Source organism: Physella acuta, unplaced genomic scaffold (assembly GCF_028476545.2).
Source record: "Physella acuta isolate Inbredline_101_S28 unplaced genomic scaffold, ASM2847654v3 ptg000808l, whole genome shotgun sequence".
NCBI lineage: Eukaryota > Metazoa > Mollusca > Gastropoda > Physidae > Physella > Physella acuta.
Genome location: NW_026732326.1, coordinates 379880 through 398874, shown reverse-complemented (window position 1 = coordinate 398874; position 18995 = coordinate 379880). Strand labels below are relative to the sequence as shown.

The following is an 18995-nucleotide window of genomic DNA, read 5'->3' as shown; positions in this document are numbered from 1 at the left end:
CAAAAAAAAACTACATTTATAAAATTTCTAACACTTCTGATAAATGAGACAAAAAACTGTATATTGATTAACGTTTCAAACAGTCTGATAAATGAAACTCACCATCCCACTGTTGTAGCCTGAAATGTTCATGTGATTGAAGGCTTTTGGGTGAGTATTTTCATCCATCATCCTGTATGTGTTCAGCGATATTTCATGAGCGGGCTGGTCATGATGCAATAATGTCAGTTGTTTCCCCTGGTACATTAAAAAATGATAAAAATAAACGAAAATAAAACTCCATATGTGACGTCAATTTGGCAGATTTTTAAAACACTCATACTACCATAAACAGTCAGCTATCATCACTCCCCCTCTCTCCACCTTTAAAATAACCACACTGCTTATGTAAATAAACGTTTTTTTTTCCACTTTTTTTCGTCTTTAGAAAATACAATATTTAATCTACCTCACATTTCTTGATTCCCCCCTCCCCTTCCCCCAGCCCCTGCAGGAGGTCCCGACTTTGCACATCGTCTCTTAAAACTCAAATCAGTGTTTAGGTTTTATCGACGAACCACCATGTATATAATATAACATAGATCTACTAGTAGGCTGCATTCAGTTTTTTTTTTACTCGAATGTTCCCAACTTGTTAACTTTTAACTCTACTTTTCCTTCAATGTTTAAATTTTACTCAAAAGTACGTAAAGATTCTTCCGAATATACTTTATTAAAAGTTAGCCAATCCCCAATTTTTTGTACATATCATCTTTTATAATGATAGTCCTATTACTTCCAAAAACAGAGCTTTAGATCCAGCAGACTCAACAAATGTTTACCTTAATGTCCTTTGCCTTGGTTTGCCAAGTGACATCCGGTCCTGGGCCCGCTATCTCGTAGTTCCGCAGACTTCCGCTGAGAATGTTCTTCAGCGCCTCCTCCAGGGTGACGTCTGGCCATGTGGTGACCTCATGGAAGCGACGGTTGGACAGGTGAGGACGACCTTCAACATCGCTGTCCACCTTCACATACAGCTGCATCGTATTTTTAGCTGGTGAGGGAGAATGTGTTAAAACGTTGAGCACTGTGTTTAGACGTGTGTTTAAAGGTTTAGCTGCATCGTGTTTTTTGGCTGGTGAGGGAGAATGTGTTAAAACGTTGAGCACTGTGTTTAGACGTGTGTTTAAAGGTTTAGCTGCATCGTGTTTTTAGCTGGTGAGGGGGAATGTGTTAAAACATTGAACACTGTGTTTAGACGTGTGTTTAAAGGTTTAGCTGCATCGTGTTTTTGGCTGGGCGAGGGAGAATGTGTTAAAACGTTGAACACTGTGTTCATACGTGTGTTTAAAGGTTTAGTTGCATCGTGTTTTTAGCTGGTGAGGGAGAATGTGTTAAAACGTTGAACACTGTGTTAAGACGTGTGTTTAAAGGTTTAGCTGCATCGTGTTTTTAGCTGGTGAGGGAGAATGTGTTAAAACGTTGAACACTGTGTTCAGACGTGTGTTTAAAGGTTTAGTTGCATCGTGTTTTTAGCTGGTGAGGGGGAATCTGTTAAAACGTTGAACACTGTGTTCAGACGTGTGTTTAAAGGTATAGGACAAAATATATTTGTAATGAAGAAACACTAATTACTGATTCATCTGAATTACGTCACAATCAAGGGGAATGTGCCGAGTTTGTGATGATTTATGACGAGTGGGGGGGGGGGGGGCTACGTATTACAAAACACTGTGCCGCGTTTGTACAGTTATTTTGTTTTCTTAAAAAGACGGTTTAGTTAATTTTTATGAAAATTGATCAATTTAATTACTGCTAACTTAGCTCAATTAATATTTTAGCAAGAAATCGCAGTTTCGTAAAAAAATATTTTAAAAAGGGGCGGGGACTATATGTAACGATGTGTGGCAGTGTTTCTTCCAGACTTTATTCTCCGGGGGGGGGGGGGGGGCACTTGTTATTTTCGGGGGGGGGGGGCAGTCAACATTTTTCGGGAAACGGACACTAGTAAAAGTGTATGTTTACTATATAAATTCCATCTCGTTCGGGGGGGGGGGGGGGGGGTTAGACTTTCTTGGGGGGGGGGGGGGGGGGGGGGCTCTAGAGATGCCTGGAAGAAACTCTGGACAGTGGGGATGGGTTAAAAAAACTATTTTTTTTAAAAGTGTAACGATATTAATGGACAACCGATATTAATGGACAACCGATATTAATGGACAACCGATATTAATGGACAACCGATATTAATGGACAACCGATATTAATGGACAACCGATATTAATGGACAACCGATATTAATGGACAACCGATATTAATGGACAACCGATATTAATGGACAACCGATATTAATGGACAACCGATATTAATGGACAACCGATATTAATGGACAACCGTACACAATAAATGTATTTAGGTAAGACATGCCCAAATCAAGTTTTAGAGCTGTCCAGAGTTGATTTACACGATTTTCTGCAATAACCCTCACACTCACACATAAACACACTCACACATAAACACACACACACACACTTCCCTACTTTTAAAACTTTTTTTTAACTTGTAATCAGTGTTTCTTCCAGACTTTTTTTCTCCAGGGCGGGGGGGGGGGGGGGCACTTGAAATTTTCCGGTGGGCGGACTAAAATTTTCGGGAGGAGGGGGGGTGAACCCTGTTAAAATTAAAAGTATATAGTTTCTATATAAATTCAATTTCGTTCGGGGGGGGGTAGATTTTATAGCTGAGTTTAGTTTAGAGCTGAGTTACATTACATTCTAGTTGAATTAGCCACCAAATGTATAGTACATAAGCGACTCGGGTAACCAGCTTAGATTATGTTGACATTAAATAGAAAGGAATGTGATCCAGATAAACAAGACATAAAATGAGGTCAACGCTTTTAGCCTTCAGCCAGGTAAAAAAATGTATGTGTAGCCTAGGCTAAACCTTGCAAGGTTTTTAATTGAATGTAATGTTTCGTCAAATAACGCCGAGTGTTATTTTATTCGAACCAGCATGTCAGAAAAAAACTTCTGCTGTTAAAAAACCATCCAAAGGGGTGCTTTTCATTTAAGAAAGACGAATAGTTTCGTTCTATATTCTATAATCATTTGTGTGAACTACAGCTGAAAAATTACGTCAGAAATCTGTAGTGACAGTGTCGTGTCGACCCATGTTGTAATGATTTTCATACATTTTTTTTTTCAATTAAGTGAAAACTTAAAGCAGGCTGATGTTGGGTTTAAGATAACCCTGTTAGGCTGTTGATTGCAGTAGCAATATCGATGTCAAACGAAAACAAATGTTGATAGTTTTTGTGGAAATTGGGTTTTTAGTTTTTAAAAATTATAAAAATACGAGCAGCCTGTCGCTTGAAATACGTATAAAAGAAAAATATATTAAATCCGAACGATTATTGTTTCCCTTTTCCATTAATTTTCTTTGCTTGTTTCGTGTTCTTTAGTTGTTTCCCTTGACTAACTCGATCGCTGATTTGTTAGGTCTATATATTATTATAAATCAGCTTATCAGTGAGTGTAGCATTTGTAGCGAGGGGGGGGGGGTGGGGCGGGGGGACGACATATGTCCTCGGGCGCCGACCTTAGGGGGCGCCAAAATGGTTTGGAAAAATAAATTGAAAGCTTGAGGGGGGGGCGGTTGCAAATCGAAAATTTGAAGGGGGGGGGGTGCAAATCGAAAGTTTGAGGGGGGATGCAAATCGAAATCTTTAGGGGGGAGTGCAAATCAAAAGTTTGTCCCCGGGCGCCGGGAAGGGTCGCTACGCCTCTGTAATTAGTACTAGAAATATCTAATAATAAAAATAAATTTTAAAAAATTAGTTTAAAATGTAATGAAATTGACATATTTGTCTGTTTAAACACAGTAAAAAATACTAAACGGGGTAGTTTCCCCTGCATTTATCTAGTTGCCTGATCTACAAATGAAGTTTAAAATCAAAATTAAAGGAAGGTGGGGGTTATACTGACAGTTATTTGGACATCGTTCATCACTATTTAAATTAAATTAGGTAATCGAAAGAAGGAATGAAATCTCTTAAACACTGATATGTTTGATGAGAGATGAAAGAATTAAACTAACCAACACTACCTTACCTACTTGAAGAGTGTGTGTGAAAACTTTGGAGTCCCAGAAAACTAAAGTCCCTGATATCTTCATGACGGTAATCTACACAATTAGTTTAATCCTGTCGTAATCCTTTTGTACTATCTACACAAGTAGTTTATCCGTATGTTCTATCTACACAAATAGTTTAATCCTGTGATAATCCTTATGTTCTTAAACTCACTAGTAATCCACTTGTCTCTAGTTACTACAGCAAACTTTTTAAAGCTAAATATTTTACATGTAGGCAGACTAGATGATTATTCCGTGTTTTTTTTTTAAACATACATTTTTTCTCGTCCTCATCTGCTATGTTAACTCATAAAACTATGAGCTACTACCTAGCCGTTAGAGAAATAAAAATGTTTCATTCAAGTATTCCATACACGAACCGAATATTCACTTCTATTAATTGCCCGTGTTACGAAAACTGAATATTCACCGCTATTGCCCGTGTTACGAAAACCGTTGTTTATTTTTAGTTTAGTTTCAATGCTTCCTTTTTTAACCAATAAAACAAAAGAGTAAGAAACGGAAGTATCCTTGTGCAGACGACAACACTTCTCGTTACGTTTTGTTTTCCCGATTGTCTGCTAGTCTTAGGTTGGTCTCTCCCGGATGTGGTTTAACATTTCTACCTCCACCATCTTTCACCCACCGCGCCTACTAAACTTCTTATTAATGCCCCCGCTACGTCATATAAATTAGGGGACCTGGGCAAGTTTTGCTAGCCTAAAATAATAGGGAGTGGTAGCGCATGCGCAGGCTGCAAACTATTTTAGAAAAAAAAATATTGTGTTTTCGTTTATCCTTTCCGAGAACCGGAAACAGGATAAAATTACTTTTTGTGTAATGGACACCAGGCATTATTTATGGGTCATGTCATGAGGTGTACGTCAAACTTGCAGATGTTAAAAATTATTTGCTGCAGGTGTAAAACAGTTTGTGGTTGAATGTATGCTCGGAAAACCCAACAAATATGCTGGTATGTTGGGTCTAAAGTGTATCCTTCATTGTCTGCTGAGTTCTGTGAGGTAAAGATCTAAAATACAACATCAGAACTGTATTTTTTTTTAATTTAGACCAGTTTTGATGTTTCACTAGTAAGAAAAATGTAACTTTAAAAATTGGTCAATGGTGTTGAATTCCATGTAAGCAATAATGTATGTGGGGGGGGGGGGGGGATTGTGATGGGACAGGATCTTTGTGGGGGGGGGGGGGGGTGAAATGGACTAAAATCATGTGATCTCATTTGTGGAAAACATTAATTTTTAAAAGAAGATATTTACTTATCTAACTTTAAAAGTTTAAGAAGTCCATCTGACGACACAGCTAGATGCCTACATTATTGGAGTTATATATATGACACTAAAACCATCAAATACACCACTCGTATATTGCTATAAATATTTAATAAAACAACCAAATGTTCTAGATTCTTAAAAAAATGACCAAACTTCATCGGAGGCTGAATTTCTATTCTTCAATGTTGAATATTCTAGAACCACCCACAGCTGTATGCCCAGGAACCTTCAATAATCGAATGTTCTAGATTCTCCAGCCTCTGATTGTTCTGGAATACTATAGACTGTTTTGGAATGTTCTGGGCAGTGGCATAGGCAAAGGGGGGGGGGAGTATAATCCCTCCCATGGACTCACACTCCTATATATATATATATATATATATATGATTTTATGCATATGGAAAACTATTTGAACCCCTCCCATGAACAATTCCTGGCTTCGCCACTGGTTCTGGGTATAGTAGTACTCACCCATGTAAGCAGCGATCATGTCAATACAGTTGGGTCTATGTTCTGGGTACTCACCCATGTAAGCGGCGATCATGTCAATACAGTTGGGTCTCCTGATCTTCTTGAGGATGCCGATCAACACGAAGAGTGTGGCGCCAGATTGGTTCTTCCAGGTCAGTAGCCCCTCAGGCAGTGCCGCGTTCTGTGGGAAACACAGGGTTGGGTTTAGGTTTGATGGGGAAAACAGAGGGTTGGGTTCAATGTTTGATGGGGAAACACAGGGTTGGGTTTAAAGTTTGATGGGGAAACAGGGGTTGGGTTTAAAGTTTGATGGGGAAACAGGGGTTGGGTTTAAAGTTTGAAGGGGAAACAGAGGGTTGGGTTTAAAGTTTTAAGGAAAACATAGGGTTGGGTTTAAAGTTTGAAGGGGAAACAGAGGGTTGGGTTTAAAGTTTGAAGGGGAAACAGAGGGTTGGGTTTAAAGTTTGAAGGGGAAACAGGGGGTTGGGTTTAGGTTTGATGGGGAAACAGAGGGTTGGGTTTAAAGTTTGATGGGGAAACAGAGGGTTGGGTTTAGGTTTGATGGGAAAACATAGGGTTGGGTTTAAAGTTTGAAGGGAAAACAGAGAGTTGGGTCCAAAGTTTGAAGAGTAAACACATGGTTGGGTTCAAAGTTTGAAGAGTAAACACAGGGTTGGGTTCAAAGTTTGAAGGGTAAGCACAGGGTTGGGTTTAAAGTTTGATGGGAAAATAGAGGGTTGGGTTTAAATTAAAGTTTCATGGGAAAACAGAGGGTTGGGTTTAAGTTTTAATTAAGGGAGAAAGAGAGTTGTGTTAAAGTCAGAGGTCTATAGGAAAAACTGAGGGCAGGGTTTTAGTCAAGGGTTTAATTGAGGGGTTCATTAATTAAACACAAAATATCTGAAAACATACGTAAGGGTTTAATTAAGGGGTAAAAAAAGTATGAAAAACATAGGGAAAGTTTCATATGTAATGTTTTGACAGTAGAAATATTACAAGAAATATTTAGGAGGTAGTGTGTGGTTTATTGGATTGTATTTTATGAGGTAGGACAATTGTATACAGCAGTTGATACAACATTTAATTTAATCTATTCTTAATTTGTTTAATGTCCTCTGTAAATGTTCCGTGAATAAGTGACATGCCGGCTTGCATATTGTTTGTCTTTGCCAACACAAAGTACGGCGCTACAACTGCAGATGTAGTACGCTACTTTCTTTAACATACCGTGAATCCAATAATTTATTTTTAAACCGTGGTTTCGGTGTGTTAGGAGACGTGTGTGGTAGTGTGGTGGGGGGTGTGGGGATGCTAAGGGAGGTAGCTGGGGTAAAAAATGGTGTTACATAACAAGTGCAAGGTCCCTATTTAAAGAGAACATAGCCTCGAACTGGAAATATGGGTTATGCTGGTTGAGAAACATACGATATTTGACACTCGTTGTTGTTGAAGAATGTAGTTTTTTTTATCTTTTGTAGAATGTAGTGTATCAAAATTCTAATGGGAAAAGTAGCATTTACCAACTGGAGGAATGTAAGCAGGGACTATTGTCACCATTCAAGCCTGAACTATGAAATTCATGTAATACTTGGTCTCTGTTGAAGTTTTAATTAGTCCACGCTTTAGGCAGTGAGAATAGTAATGTGGCGTTTAGAGACAAATTAAGCATTCTATTCTATTAAATGTTAATTTTTTTTTAAAAGTCTGTTTTATTACAGTTCCAAGTTTAAATAAAAAAAATCTAATGCCCAACCTAAAAACAGTTTAAAGTTGTAATACATAAACTTGACCGTACATCGTGGGTGTAGCCTACCTATTTTTAGTTTTAACTTTCTGTCCCATGCTGATTGTTGGGCCTAGTAAACTGGGCCTTGGTTTATGGCTCTTTTGGCTCATTTACCGTGTAGGTAGGTTATAATAATATGTGACTTATGAGTATAAACAAGCATTTCTTTCGGACTTAATATAATTTGTTATAAACCGTAAAAAGTCTGCCATCCCCCCCATACCCCCCCACCCCCCCCCCCCCCCCCCACCCCATGTAAGGATTCTGTGGATGGGTGTCAGACGGTGTTGAAGAAGAAACAAAATGCAAACATGAGCACACAAAAATGTAATTTTCAGCCCATGATTGGAAAGATAAATGGTACGTCAAGTCTCGCAATGTACGGAGAGTTGTCACAGGGGTAGTGGCCGTACTGACCAATGGTCAGTGTCGTTGGTGCCGGGGGAGGGGATCATTTATTATTTGTTTACAACGTTGAGTATATTGCCCCATGGGAATATCTTGTTAAGGGGGGGGGGGGGGTCATGTGTCCTAGATTGGCAGTAACTAGATCTAGACTCTAGAAGAGGTTAGGTTTCAGTCGCAATGACTGAATTAGATCTACAAAAGGTTAGAATTTGGGGTTATCCATTTATGACGTCCACTCATTTTTTGGATTTTGGAACCCCCCCCCTACCACCCCTTACCACCCCCCCCCCCCTACCCCCCGTCCACAAAAGTACACTTAATTCCCTTTTTAAAAGTCCACACGCGTCCGGTAAAGTCATATTTTTTTTCGGAAAACCCATCATAAATGGATTACCCCTTTAGCTTCGCTGCGAAGAATAAGTAATTTATTAACAAAATGAACAGTTAAACCAAAGCGGGCCTTACATAAGATCACACTGTGGCTGGTTCAAGGATAACACAGATAATCCCCTTGCCCTTACCGGTTAACCTTTGAACCAGCGCCCTTGCCCTTACCGGTTAACCTTTGAACCAGCGCTAGCGACACATTCAGTCGGGGTCACCATACAAGTAGCCCCCCCCCCCCCCCCCGCTGTTAACATCTACAGATGTATTGTGGGATCCGTATAAATAGCCATAGCATCCGGGTCGTAACCTTGTTGTTGTGTGTTTGTGTGTGTGTGTGTGTGTGTTTGTGGAGATATGACTAAAATATGCTACAATTATTCTAAAACATTGACGTCAATGGCACAGTCACGTGGCTGTATTAGGGGCAGGTAGGGTAAACCAGTGACCTTTGACCGTTCGTCCCAGCTCGAGGATGCGAGGGGGGGGGGGGGTTCTGGTAATGGTGGAGGACTGGTGGATTGCCACTAGACCGTATCGAACCGTGAAGGCCGATGGTGTATTTACCCCGATATATTTAGTTAGATGGTATCAGATGAAACTGGCTTGTGTAATCAGCTCAGCCCCTGTTAGGTATAAGAAGGGGCGGTAATAGATTTCTGCTGGGTATAAGAAGGGGCGGTAATCAGCTCCTGTTGGGTATAAGAAGGGGCGGTAATCAGCTCCTGTTGGGTATAAGAAGGGGGGGGGGGATAATAGATTTCTGCTGGGTATTTGATTGGGCGGTAATCAGCTACCAGTAAGGGGCGGTAATCAGCTTCTGATGGGTATAAGAAGGGGCGGTAAACCCCACCCTCCCGCACAACACAGCCACAACTAGTACACAACCCCCTACAACACAACAACTCCCCCATCCCCAGTACACAACCCCCCACCCCCTACAACACAACAACTCCCCCATCCCCAGTACACAACCCCCACCCCTTCCCTACAATACAACTCCCCCATCCCCAGTACACAAACCCCCACCCCTCCCCTACAATACAACTCCCCCATCCCCAGTACACAACCCCCACCCCTCCCCTACAATACAACTCCCCCATCCCCAGTACACAAACCCCCACCCCTACAACACAACAACTCCCCCATCCCCAGTACACAAACCCCCACCCTTCCCCTACAACACAACAACTCCCGCATCCCCAGTACACAACCTCCTCCCTCCCTACAACACAACAACTCCCCCATCCCCAGTACACAACCCCCTACAACACTACAACTCCCCCAATCGCCAGTACACAACCCCCACCCCTCCCCTACAATACAACTCCCCCATCCCCAGTACACAACACCCCTACAACACAACAACTCCCCCATCCCCAGTACACAAACCCCACCCCCTACAACACAACAACTCCCGCATCCCCAGTACACAACCCCCACCCCCTATAACACAACAACTCCCCCATCCCCAGTACACAACCCCCACCCCCTATAACACAACAACTCCCGCATCCCCAGTACACAAACCCCACCCCCTACAACACAACAACTCCCGCATCCCCAGTACACAAACCCCACCCCCTACAACACAACAACTCCCCCATCCCCAGTACACAACCCCCACCCCCTACAACACAACAACTCCCCCATCCCCAGTACACAACCCCCACCCCTCCCCCTACAACACAACAACGCCCCCGCCATGTCCTAAAATTCCCGTCCAAACCGGATCCAAGGGGAACAATCCCAGCACACCACTCGCGCGTTCACGCATCAGTGATCTCACACACGTCACATGACCGGGTTGTCCCCAACTAGCGATATGTAGGTCAGATTAGGGGCAGTTCGACATGCAAAAAAAAAAAAAAAATAACCGAGCTCTTCAGGTCTAAACTAAATGAAGATTCATTCTAAATGTTAACACATACCTGAATTATTGTTTAAATATTTATTAAGTTAGATCTATGTGTAGTTTTGTGTGTGTGACACTTCGTATAATTTATAAGCCTACACATAAATAAAAGCATTAAGAACTATGGTGTTTATCATGTTGTGTACGTAGCGGTTGTGTTTATGTTTGAAATAGTAGTGTTTGTGATGTTGTGTTTGTTTGTTATGTTGTGTTTGTGGTGTTATGTTTGTTTGTGAAGTTGCGTTATGATGTTGTGTTTGTGATGTTGTGTTTGTTTGTGGTGTTGTGTTTGTGATGTGTTCACTGTGCTGTGATTGTAGCTGTTGTGTTTGTGATGTTGTGTTGTGTTTGTGATGTTGTGTTTTTTTGTGATGTTGTGTTTGTAGTGTTGTGTTTGTGATGTTGTGTGTGTGGTGTTGTGTTGGTGGTATTTTGTTTGTGATGTTGTGTTTGTGATGTGTTCACTGTGCTGTGATTGTAGCTGTTGTGTTTGTGATGTTGTGTTCGTGATGTTGTGTTTGTTTGTGATGTTGTATGTGTGGTGTTGTGTTTGTGGTATTTTGTTTGTGGTGTTGTGTTTGTGGTGGTGTTTGTAATGTTTTGTTTGTAATGTTGTGTTTGTGGTGTTGTGTTTGTAATGGTGTGTTTGTAATGTGTTTGTAATGTTGTGTTTGTGATGTTGTGTTTGTTTGTAATGTTGTCTTTGTGATGATGTGTTTGTGATGTGTTCACGGTGTTGTGATTGTAGCTGCTGTTTGTAGTTGTGTTTTGTTTCGTTTTTTGTGTCGTGTCTCTACATCTTGTGCTTTTACCCGTTAATTAACATATACTATGCACGACACGACACTATGTTTATGACGTAACAGTGTGTACGAGTTGCATAGCATAATAAATAATATGTTATTTTAAAGTATTTAACTCTGCCCAAACTAGCTAGTGTTATATCACCTCCACCTTCCACCCCCACCCTACATTCTCCAAGATCAGGTGTCGACAACAATATGAAGGATGGATTCGGTGAGAGATTTGAGCAATTCCAAACAAACGCAAGTACTCTGGCGTTGATAGTAAATAATCTCAACACAAATACAAATGATATCAACATTAAGCCATTTGAAACTGATGCTGGTTTGCTTCAAATTAAATAGCTGGATTGGATTTGAAAACCAAATATTTGAAGCGTGATAAGTTCACAGAACTCAAGAGCAAGTTAGTTGGAGGGCCAATAAAACATGCATGTTACGCTGCACAAGTGGACACTGGACAGCTCTAAAAGAAATGTCGAGAGTTGAGGTACTTTCATTGAACGATTGGAATAGACATTCCAGAATGCTACCGTGAGATGAAGAAGTTGGGAATCTACGACAAATTCCAGAAAGATGCTTGTCTGAATGCAGTTTGCCCGAAGGCCCTTTTCCTAAACGACACTTGCCGAATGCGACAAATGCCCGAATGGACACTTGCCCAAATGCACACTTGCCCGAAAGCGACAAATGCACGAATGTCCATTCGGGTATTTGTCCATTTGTGAAAATGTTCTGCTCCTAAGAGGTTAACATTTAGAACGCTGACTACCTTCGGTCCTGCATATTCAGGCAAGCAAGTGTTCTCTTGCATGGATATAATAAAAAGTTAAGTTAGAGGGCAACTAACAAATACAAATCTAGAGGCGTGCTTGAAACTGAAAACAACAAGTTACGAGCCAGATTTAACCAAACTTTCAAACGGCATGCAAGGCCAATGCTCCCATTGATGTAACTAATGTAAATATTCAATGATTATAGTTATATTTTTTATTACTAATTTTATCATTCTAGCAGAGCTAGCTACAATACTTTAATATTATTTAGCGAAACATGTGTATGTTTTTGTATGAATAAATATTATTTCATATCTAAAGCTATTTATTTTACATAAAAAATCAAATGTATATACCGAATCATAATTAAATACCAAATATTGAAATAAAAATGTCAGTGGCACTTAAAAAAACTGGGAAATTTTGTCAACTTTTGGCTCTTCCGTCTCACAAGGTTGTCGACCCTGTCCTAGATCTCCCCCCCCCCCCCCCCCTCCCCTGTGTTCATATCACCTGACATGTCCATTGATCATGGTTGAATATTTTCACGGTTGAGTGAACCTTATTTACTTTTCATCTGAACACAGGAATGTTAGTATTTGGGCAACTCAAAACATTGCTGGTCTATTTTGTTTAAAATTTAACTAACTAAATTAGCGTTCTTTTTGAAACGTTAAACCGAGAACCATAATTCATAACCGAATGGCGTATACTTATTTAGTTATGAAAGCTATTTTGTTTTTCAGTCCTTATGATAAAAACGTGTTCTAAACGTGCACTAATCATTGTTAAAACATAATGACGATCTCAGTTAATAATGTTGTTAGGCTAAGTAAAAAAAGCCTGACGAAAGTGAACGAAACGAAATTAAAATAAGTATCGGCGACAAATTTCTCGAGAAAACGCGACAAGTCAGAACAGGAACTGAAATCTGGCTACGACGTGAAACCCCTCTCTGAACTTTGGCACGCAGCCGAAACGGTGAAAGTCAATATTTTTGGCTCTAAGTGCATTTTATTTTTAAAACTGCAGTACATGGTCCCATTTTTAAAAGCTATTTTTAGAAGATATTTTTCTCTACTACTTAAATTTACTGTTTGAACTAGGAGTCCAAGGATGTTTTCATGTTTTCGTTGGCGCAGGTTTTTTTTAGGCATGTTTCTACGGCATATGAAGAAATATTGTGGTCAGCACTATGCCCAGCCGCCTTTACTTTCCCTAACGTGAGTTAGATACCCATCAGAGTTGGGCGGACTCAGGGACGGTCTACTGACTTGAATCCGGATTCGAACTCGAAACTTACGGGTTAGCAGTCCAGCTCTCTACCGCTAGACCACTCTGGTGGGGGGGGGGGGGTTACTTTATCCGGCAAGGGTGTAGTGACAACCAGTAGAGATACCCGAAAGAAACTGCTTTAGCGAGAGAAATATACTGCAAAGATTTAAAGCTCGAGACTTACTGATACAGACAACGCTTGTATAGTCACGATCTGATTGGAAATAAAGTTGTTTGACACATCATATATTGTTAGCACGATAAGATTTGAATGTGACACAATATTGTGTTGTCACAAGTAAGTGATAAGGATAATATGACTGTTGGTTGTGTGGTGTGCAGTTCAAGTTTGTGATGTGCAATTCAAGTTTGTGGTCTACAATTCAAGTTTGTGGTCTACAATTCAAGTTTGTGGTGTGCAATTCAAGTTTGTGGTCTACAATTCAAGTTTGTGGTCTACAATTCAAGTTTGTGGTCTACAATTCAAGTTTGTGGTCTACAATTCAAGTTTGTGGTCTACAATTCAAGTTTGTGGTCTACAATTCAAGTTTGTGGTCTACAATTTAAGTTTGTGGTCTACAATTCAAGTTTGTGGTCTACAATTCAAGTTTATGGTGTGCAATTCAAGTTTGTGGTGTACAGTTCAAGTTTGTGTTATGCAATTCAAGTTTGTGGTGTGCAGTTCAAGTTTGTGTTATGCAATACAAGTTTGTGGGGTGCAGTTCAAGTTTGTGTTATGCAATACAAGTTTGTGATGTGCAATTCAAGCTAGGCTAAACGGACAGAGTAGAAACATTGTGTAGGCCTTCAACTCAAACACAAAAGAACAAAACTAGTCAAACATCAAGTTGGTTTCTACCCGTGCTTGGGCAGAAAAGAAAGTAGCTTAGGGTAAGAAAGTTGGGGGATGGGGGTGGGGGTATTTTTAGCCAGCTTCAAATAAATAGGGATAATGTGTTTGGTTAATAAAATAAAGGAATAGTATTAATTACTGTCAACGCCAACTGTAAGATTAACGTTCAATATTATATTTATACTAAAAACACAACATCTCAGTAATTGGTAGTATCCATGGTCGAAAGCTAGTGAGAAATGAATGGACGGCATGCAGTTGCTAATAGACGGAAGTTCAAAATCACGTGACAGCTATATAATTCATAAATGTGAGTGCACACATCAAACAGTGAAATACTTACAGACGGGAGATCAAAGTCACGTGACAACTATATATAGATGTGAGTGAGTACACATCAAACAGTGAGATACTTACAGACGGGAGACCAAAGTCACGTGACAACTATATATAGATGTAAGCACACATCAAACAGTGAGATACTTACAGACGGCAGGCCAAGCTCCTGAGACACCTGCAGACGATAAGGCTCGAGTTCAGTGGCCAGTTGCTGGACAAACTCCTCGGACAGCAGGAAGGCACTGGCGTCTAGAACCAAATCGTTTATCTCTGGTCTAGACTCCATCCTGTCAAAGAGTTTAGATTCCTACAGCATAGTTAGGGGGTCTCCAAAGTCCCTCTAAGGGTTAACAAGTCTGCATATTTTTGCCAGTCCTCTTAGGGTTAATTACGCGGATTTGTCTTGTGAATTCACATTTTAATTTATTTATTGTTCTTAATGAATAACCTCCATGGCGAAAGAAAACTAACTTCATAGTTTTTTTTAAAATAATATAAAATAATTTCATTGTTTTCATATAGGGCCTACTGTTGAAAATCTGAAAGTAACATTTCTTGATTTCAATATGTAAGAAAATACAAGCTAGTAAAAGAATTAGGAGTGATCGTCCCTGGGGCTAAAATTACGCCGCAGATAAGCACTGACAGATCTAAGCCTTTATGTGGACACTCCTTTGTAAAGGATACATAAAACTGTCCTATTTTTCATCTGCTATCACGTCACACAGACTACCTAGATATGAACATGGGATGTAAGTAATTCTAATTTTTTAAATGTAAACGTCATAGCATTCAACGCAAGGTGAATGAACTATGGGGGACGGGGGAGGACAAGAACAGCTGACCATCAGGCGGTCAGTCACAGTTTAATTCTTAAATGTTTCTAGAAGCGACGTCAAAATAGGAAAATAAAAATAGTCCTGACCCTGCTAGAGGACAGGATAACTGTCATGTAGGACAATGAATCAGACAAGAGGACATTGTCTATGAGTCATTACGAAAGGTAACTGAAAACGAAAATGCTGGACAGGTTTCTCCGTGAATTTCTCAAAATTTTCAGCAAGATAAGTTCTTGCTTTGACGCTACAGCTTAGTATTTCGACAACTGAAGTTGAAGTTCACCAAATTAATAGCATAACAAAACATTTTTACTTTCCACTTTCCACAAGATTTCTATGGTCAGACATCGTCAAGTAAACCAAATATTGAACATCAGATTCTAACGAGAGTCAGAAAATTACAAGTGTTACACGCTGCCGATTATAATAAATTGCCTTTGTTTTATTTTATTTTTTTGTGTACTATGTTTAAAAATAACGACAAGACATATAACTGTCTGAACGTTGCCAGATGTTTATATAATAAATTTATTACGCCTGTAGATATAGATCTGTAATAAATTATTGGTAATAATCAGATGAACATTTTTATTAGAGAAAACTAAAACATCCACCACGAACACCATTTCACATTGTATTAACTGCTCTAAACACGACACCACACAAACTACACCACATACACTCCCACTGAATTGTTACGCTAATTTAATGTATTACGTTTTAAAAATCCACCATAAAATACCCTACACTGTCCTAAAAACTCACGAGTACCTCCACGCGTGGACGACTGAACAGCAGACGGCTTAAGACAACAGTAAAGTTCATATCCTTCAACTTATACGGTCACCACCGCACTAAGACACACCTGTCCCGTTCGGCTGTTTAATTACATCCAGTTCGACAGGTCTGTGTAGAAAATATTCCAAGTTTTCAACACTTTATCCAATGAATTAAGAACACAGTAAACGTAACTAAACAAATTTAATCTGCTTTGGTGAATTGTTTATTAGCGGTAAGTCATATCTAGAACCAGCGAGATCAGTGTGTACTGACACAATTTCTCCCGAGTTTTTTTTTTTCTAAGCTCGGTGGGTTTTTGAGGAGAAATATTTGTGTCAGCTACAAAGTTCCGGGACATTCAAAGCACCTTCCTCATAGGCTAGATCGAGGTCTAGGCCATCCATTCATCATAACAACACTAGTGATTTTATTGAAAAGGGAGGGGTAGTAAGGGAGGTCATTCAAATAAAAGTAAAGGCTTACTTTTTACGCATAGCCTCCCTTGATACACTGTACAAAATAATCCTCTAAAATATACATTAAAAACGTTTTAATAACAAGACTTTTATGTAATAAAAAATAATGCACTATAAAGATATGGACATCATTGTAGAGAATTGAATTAAAGGTCATCATGCACTATCGTATGTTAAACATTTTTAGCTCTAACACATCATTTCAGAAATCTGGTTTGAGTTATTGTTAAACCGTTTTAGACTGCCTAGATCCATATTTACCCTTGTTCCCTCAGCCTCCGATCCACACGGGTTGTTGGGTTATCATATTTACTGTCATAGACTGGACTCTAGATTCACATCTCCACCACCCCCCCCCCCCCCACCCCCCACCCGACACACACCCCTTCGACCTACACCACTGGTAAAAGTCAAACACAAACGTCACAAAACTCGGGTTCTATTAGAGATTACACCGAATAAAGTACGCTGTTAACAGTCCTAATTATTTGAGTACAGATTAGGTTTTCTACGTGTAATAGTTAGGGTTTTCTGGCAAGGGTTAATACATAAGTTGGTTTGAGTTATGGTTGAGAGGAATGACGAAACATGACCGCCTGTGTATAACCATATAACGTGAACATGACATCTACTGCTGATGTGTGAACTGTGGATAATCTTTCCTCTAGGTAATGCTTTATATGAAGAAAGTCATCTATGTAGATCGTGATTAACAAAGCGGGGCTCATTGGTGATTAGGAATCGTTAACATATTTAAGCCCCCCCCCCCCCCTCACATACACACACACCCACAAGTCGACACATGACGCCAGCTGTAAAGTAGCATACGACATATTCTATGTTGGTGTTTATGCTTCGCAAAATTAGAAACTAAATATTAAGAAAGTACATTTCAAAAGTATTATTATTAAAAGTATTATAAAAGTTATTATTCTACTAAAACATGTTCCATGCAGCGAGACAAATTTCATTAGGAGAAATCTGTGCTACATAGAGGCGTGCTAATGCTCAGAGAGTCAAAGTATGTTGAGTTATTATTCTACTAAAATATGTTCATTGCAGCGAGACAAATAGGGTATAGACTGCTACTGCACTGAGTTCACAATTGTATTAATTTGTATATCACTTTATACCACTTTTATGTTTATAAATAATAAATAAGGCATATATATATATATATATATATATATATATATATATATATATATATATATATATATATATATATATATACAGTGGCGTAGCGAGGTCGGGTGTCACCCGGTGCGGCACTTAATGGTGTCACCCCCCCCCCCCAGAGGCGTTGCGACCCTTCCCGGGGACAAACTTCCAAGTTTTCGATTTGCACCCCCCCCCCCCCCCCCTCAAGTTTTCGATTTGCACCCCCCCCCCCTCAAACTTTCGATTTGCACCCCCCCCCTCAAGTTTTTCTCTATATAGTTTGCTATTTTTTGCCTTAGTGTCACCCCCCTAAATGGTGTCACCCGGTGCGGTCCGCACCCCCCCCCCCTCGCTACGCCCCTGTATATATATATGTCTTTGTGTCAGGATTCCTCTAAGCTCAAGCTAAATCTGCCCATTGTTATAACATTGTCAAGTATGTCGACGTACCTTTAACCACCCACACAGTATAACAGGTTACAATCTAACGGTTATTGTAACACCAAAACTTCAACTTTACGCTGACCTGTACATTTTCTCTCGGGACAACAAAAGACGGGATTCGGATTGGAGACAACAAAAATGTGATGACTAAATACTACGTCCTCGTTTTCGACAACAAAATACGGGATTCGGATTGGAGACAACAACAATGTGATGACTAAATACTACGTCCTCGTTTTCGACAACAAAATACGGGATTCGGATTGGAGACAACAACAATGTGATGACTAAATACTACGTCCTCGTAATCGACAACAAAACGTAGTCATACTTCACTGTTATACCAATAACCGTTGGCCTATGGCCTACACCAATTCTAATAAGCCTATATCTATTGCTTTATCGACGATACCATTACATTCAGTACAGACTAATAATAAATTGGGTCGATACCATTAAATTCATTACAGATTAATAATAAATTGGGTACAATTAATCAATAAAATCCACATTATAAATCCACTACGCGTACCACGGTCCTTGGAAACATATGAACTCTACTTCATCTGCCCAATGCATAGCTAGGTCTAAAGAGGATTCTTTTGTTTACTTTTTACCACGTTCAATTGATAAGTTCCTAATCTAGCAAGTACCAGAGCCAGGTCGATCACCAAACGAGGAAAGTCTGTGTGTAAACGTGAACGAAGAAGCTTTTAGAAGAAAGACTTACCCCGAGTCTTGTGGGACATGCTGGACTATCATGGAGAGACGACACGACCACAACTGCAGCACCACCGCAACAGGTCACACAACAACTGGACCATCAGGCAACAAGTCACACGACTGGAGATTGTTGAACCACTTCGGTCTGCTGGCTGGTGTG

The 18995-nt window shown here is 39.8% G+C and overlaps 1 protein-coding gene across 7 annotated transcripts in view; it reads right to left on the bottom strand.

Annotated features, from left to right (window-relative positions):
• LOC131951357 (uncharacterized) overlaps positions 1-18995 on the bottom strand; it is a 24313-nt gene extending 5318 nt beyond the window's left edge. Inside the window, exons 1-5 of one of the 7 annotated variants that reach the window (XM_059313733.1) lie at positions 18843-18995; positions 14561-14699; positions 5928-6054; positions 822-1033; positions 103-237 (exon numbers count right to left, since the gene is read on the bottom strand). In XM_059313733.1, the coding sequence (XP_059169716.1) occupies positions 103-237; positions 822-1033; positions 5928-6054; positions 14561-14699; positions 18843-18874 (645 nt within the window). In that variant the 5' untranslated portion in view covers positions 18875-18995. Of the gene's footprint in view, positions 1-102; positions 238-821; positions 1034-4088; positions 4711-5873; positions 5905-5927; positions 6055-14560; positions 14952-16016; positions 16417-18842 lie in introns of those variants that run through there. The other 6 variants (XM_059313735.1, XM_059313734.1, XM_059313737.1 and 3 more) reach the window with 6 other exon arrangements.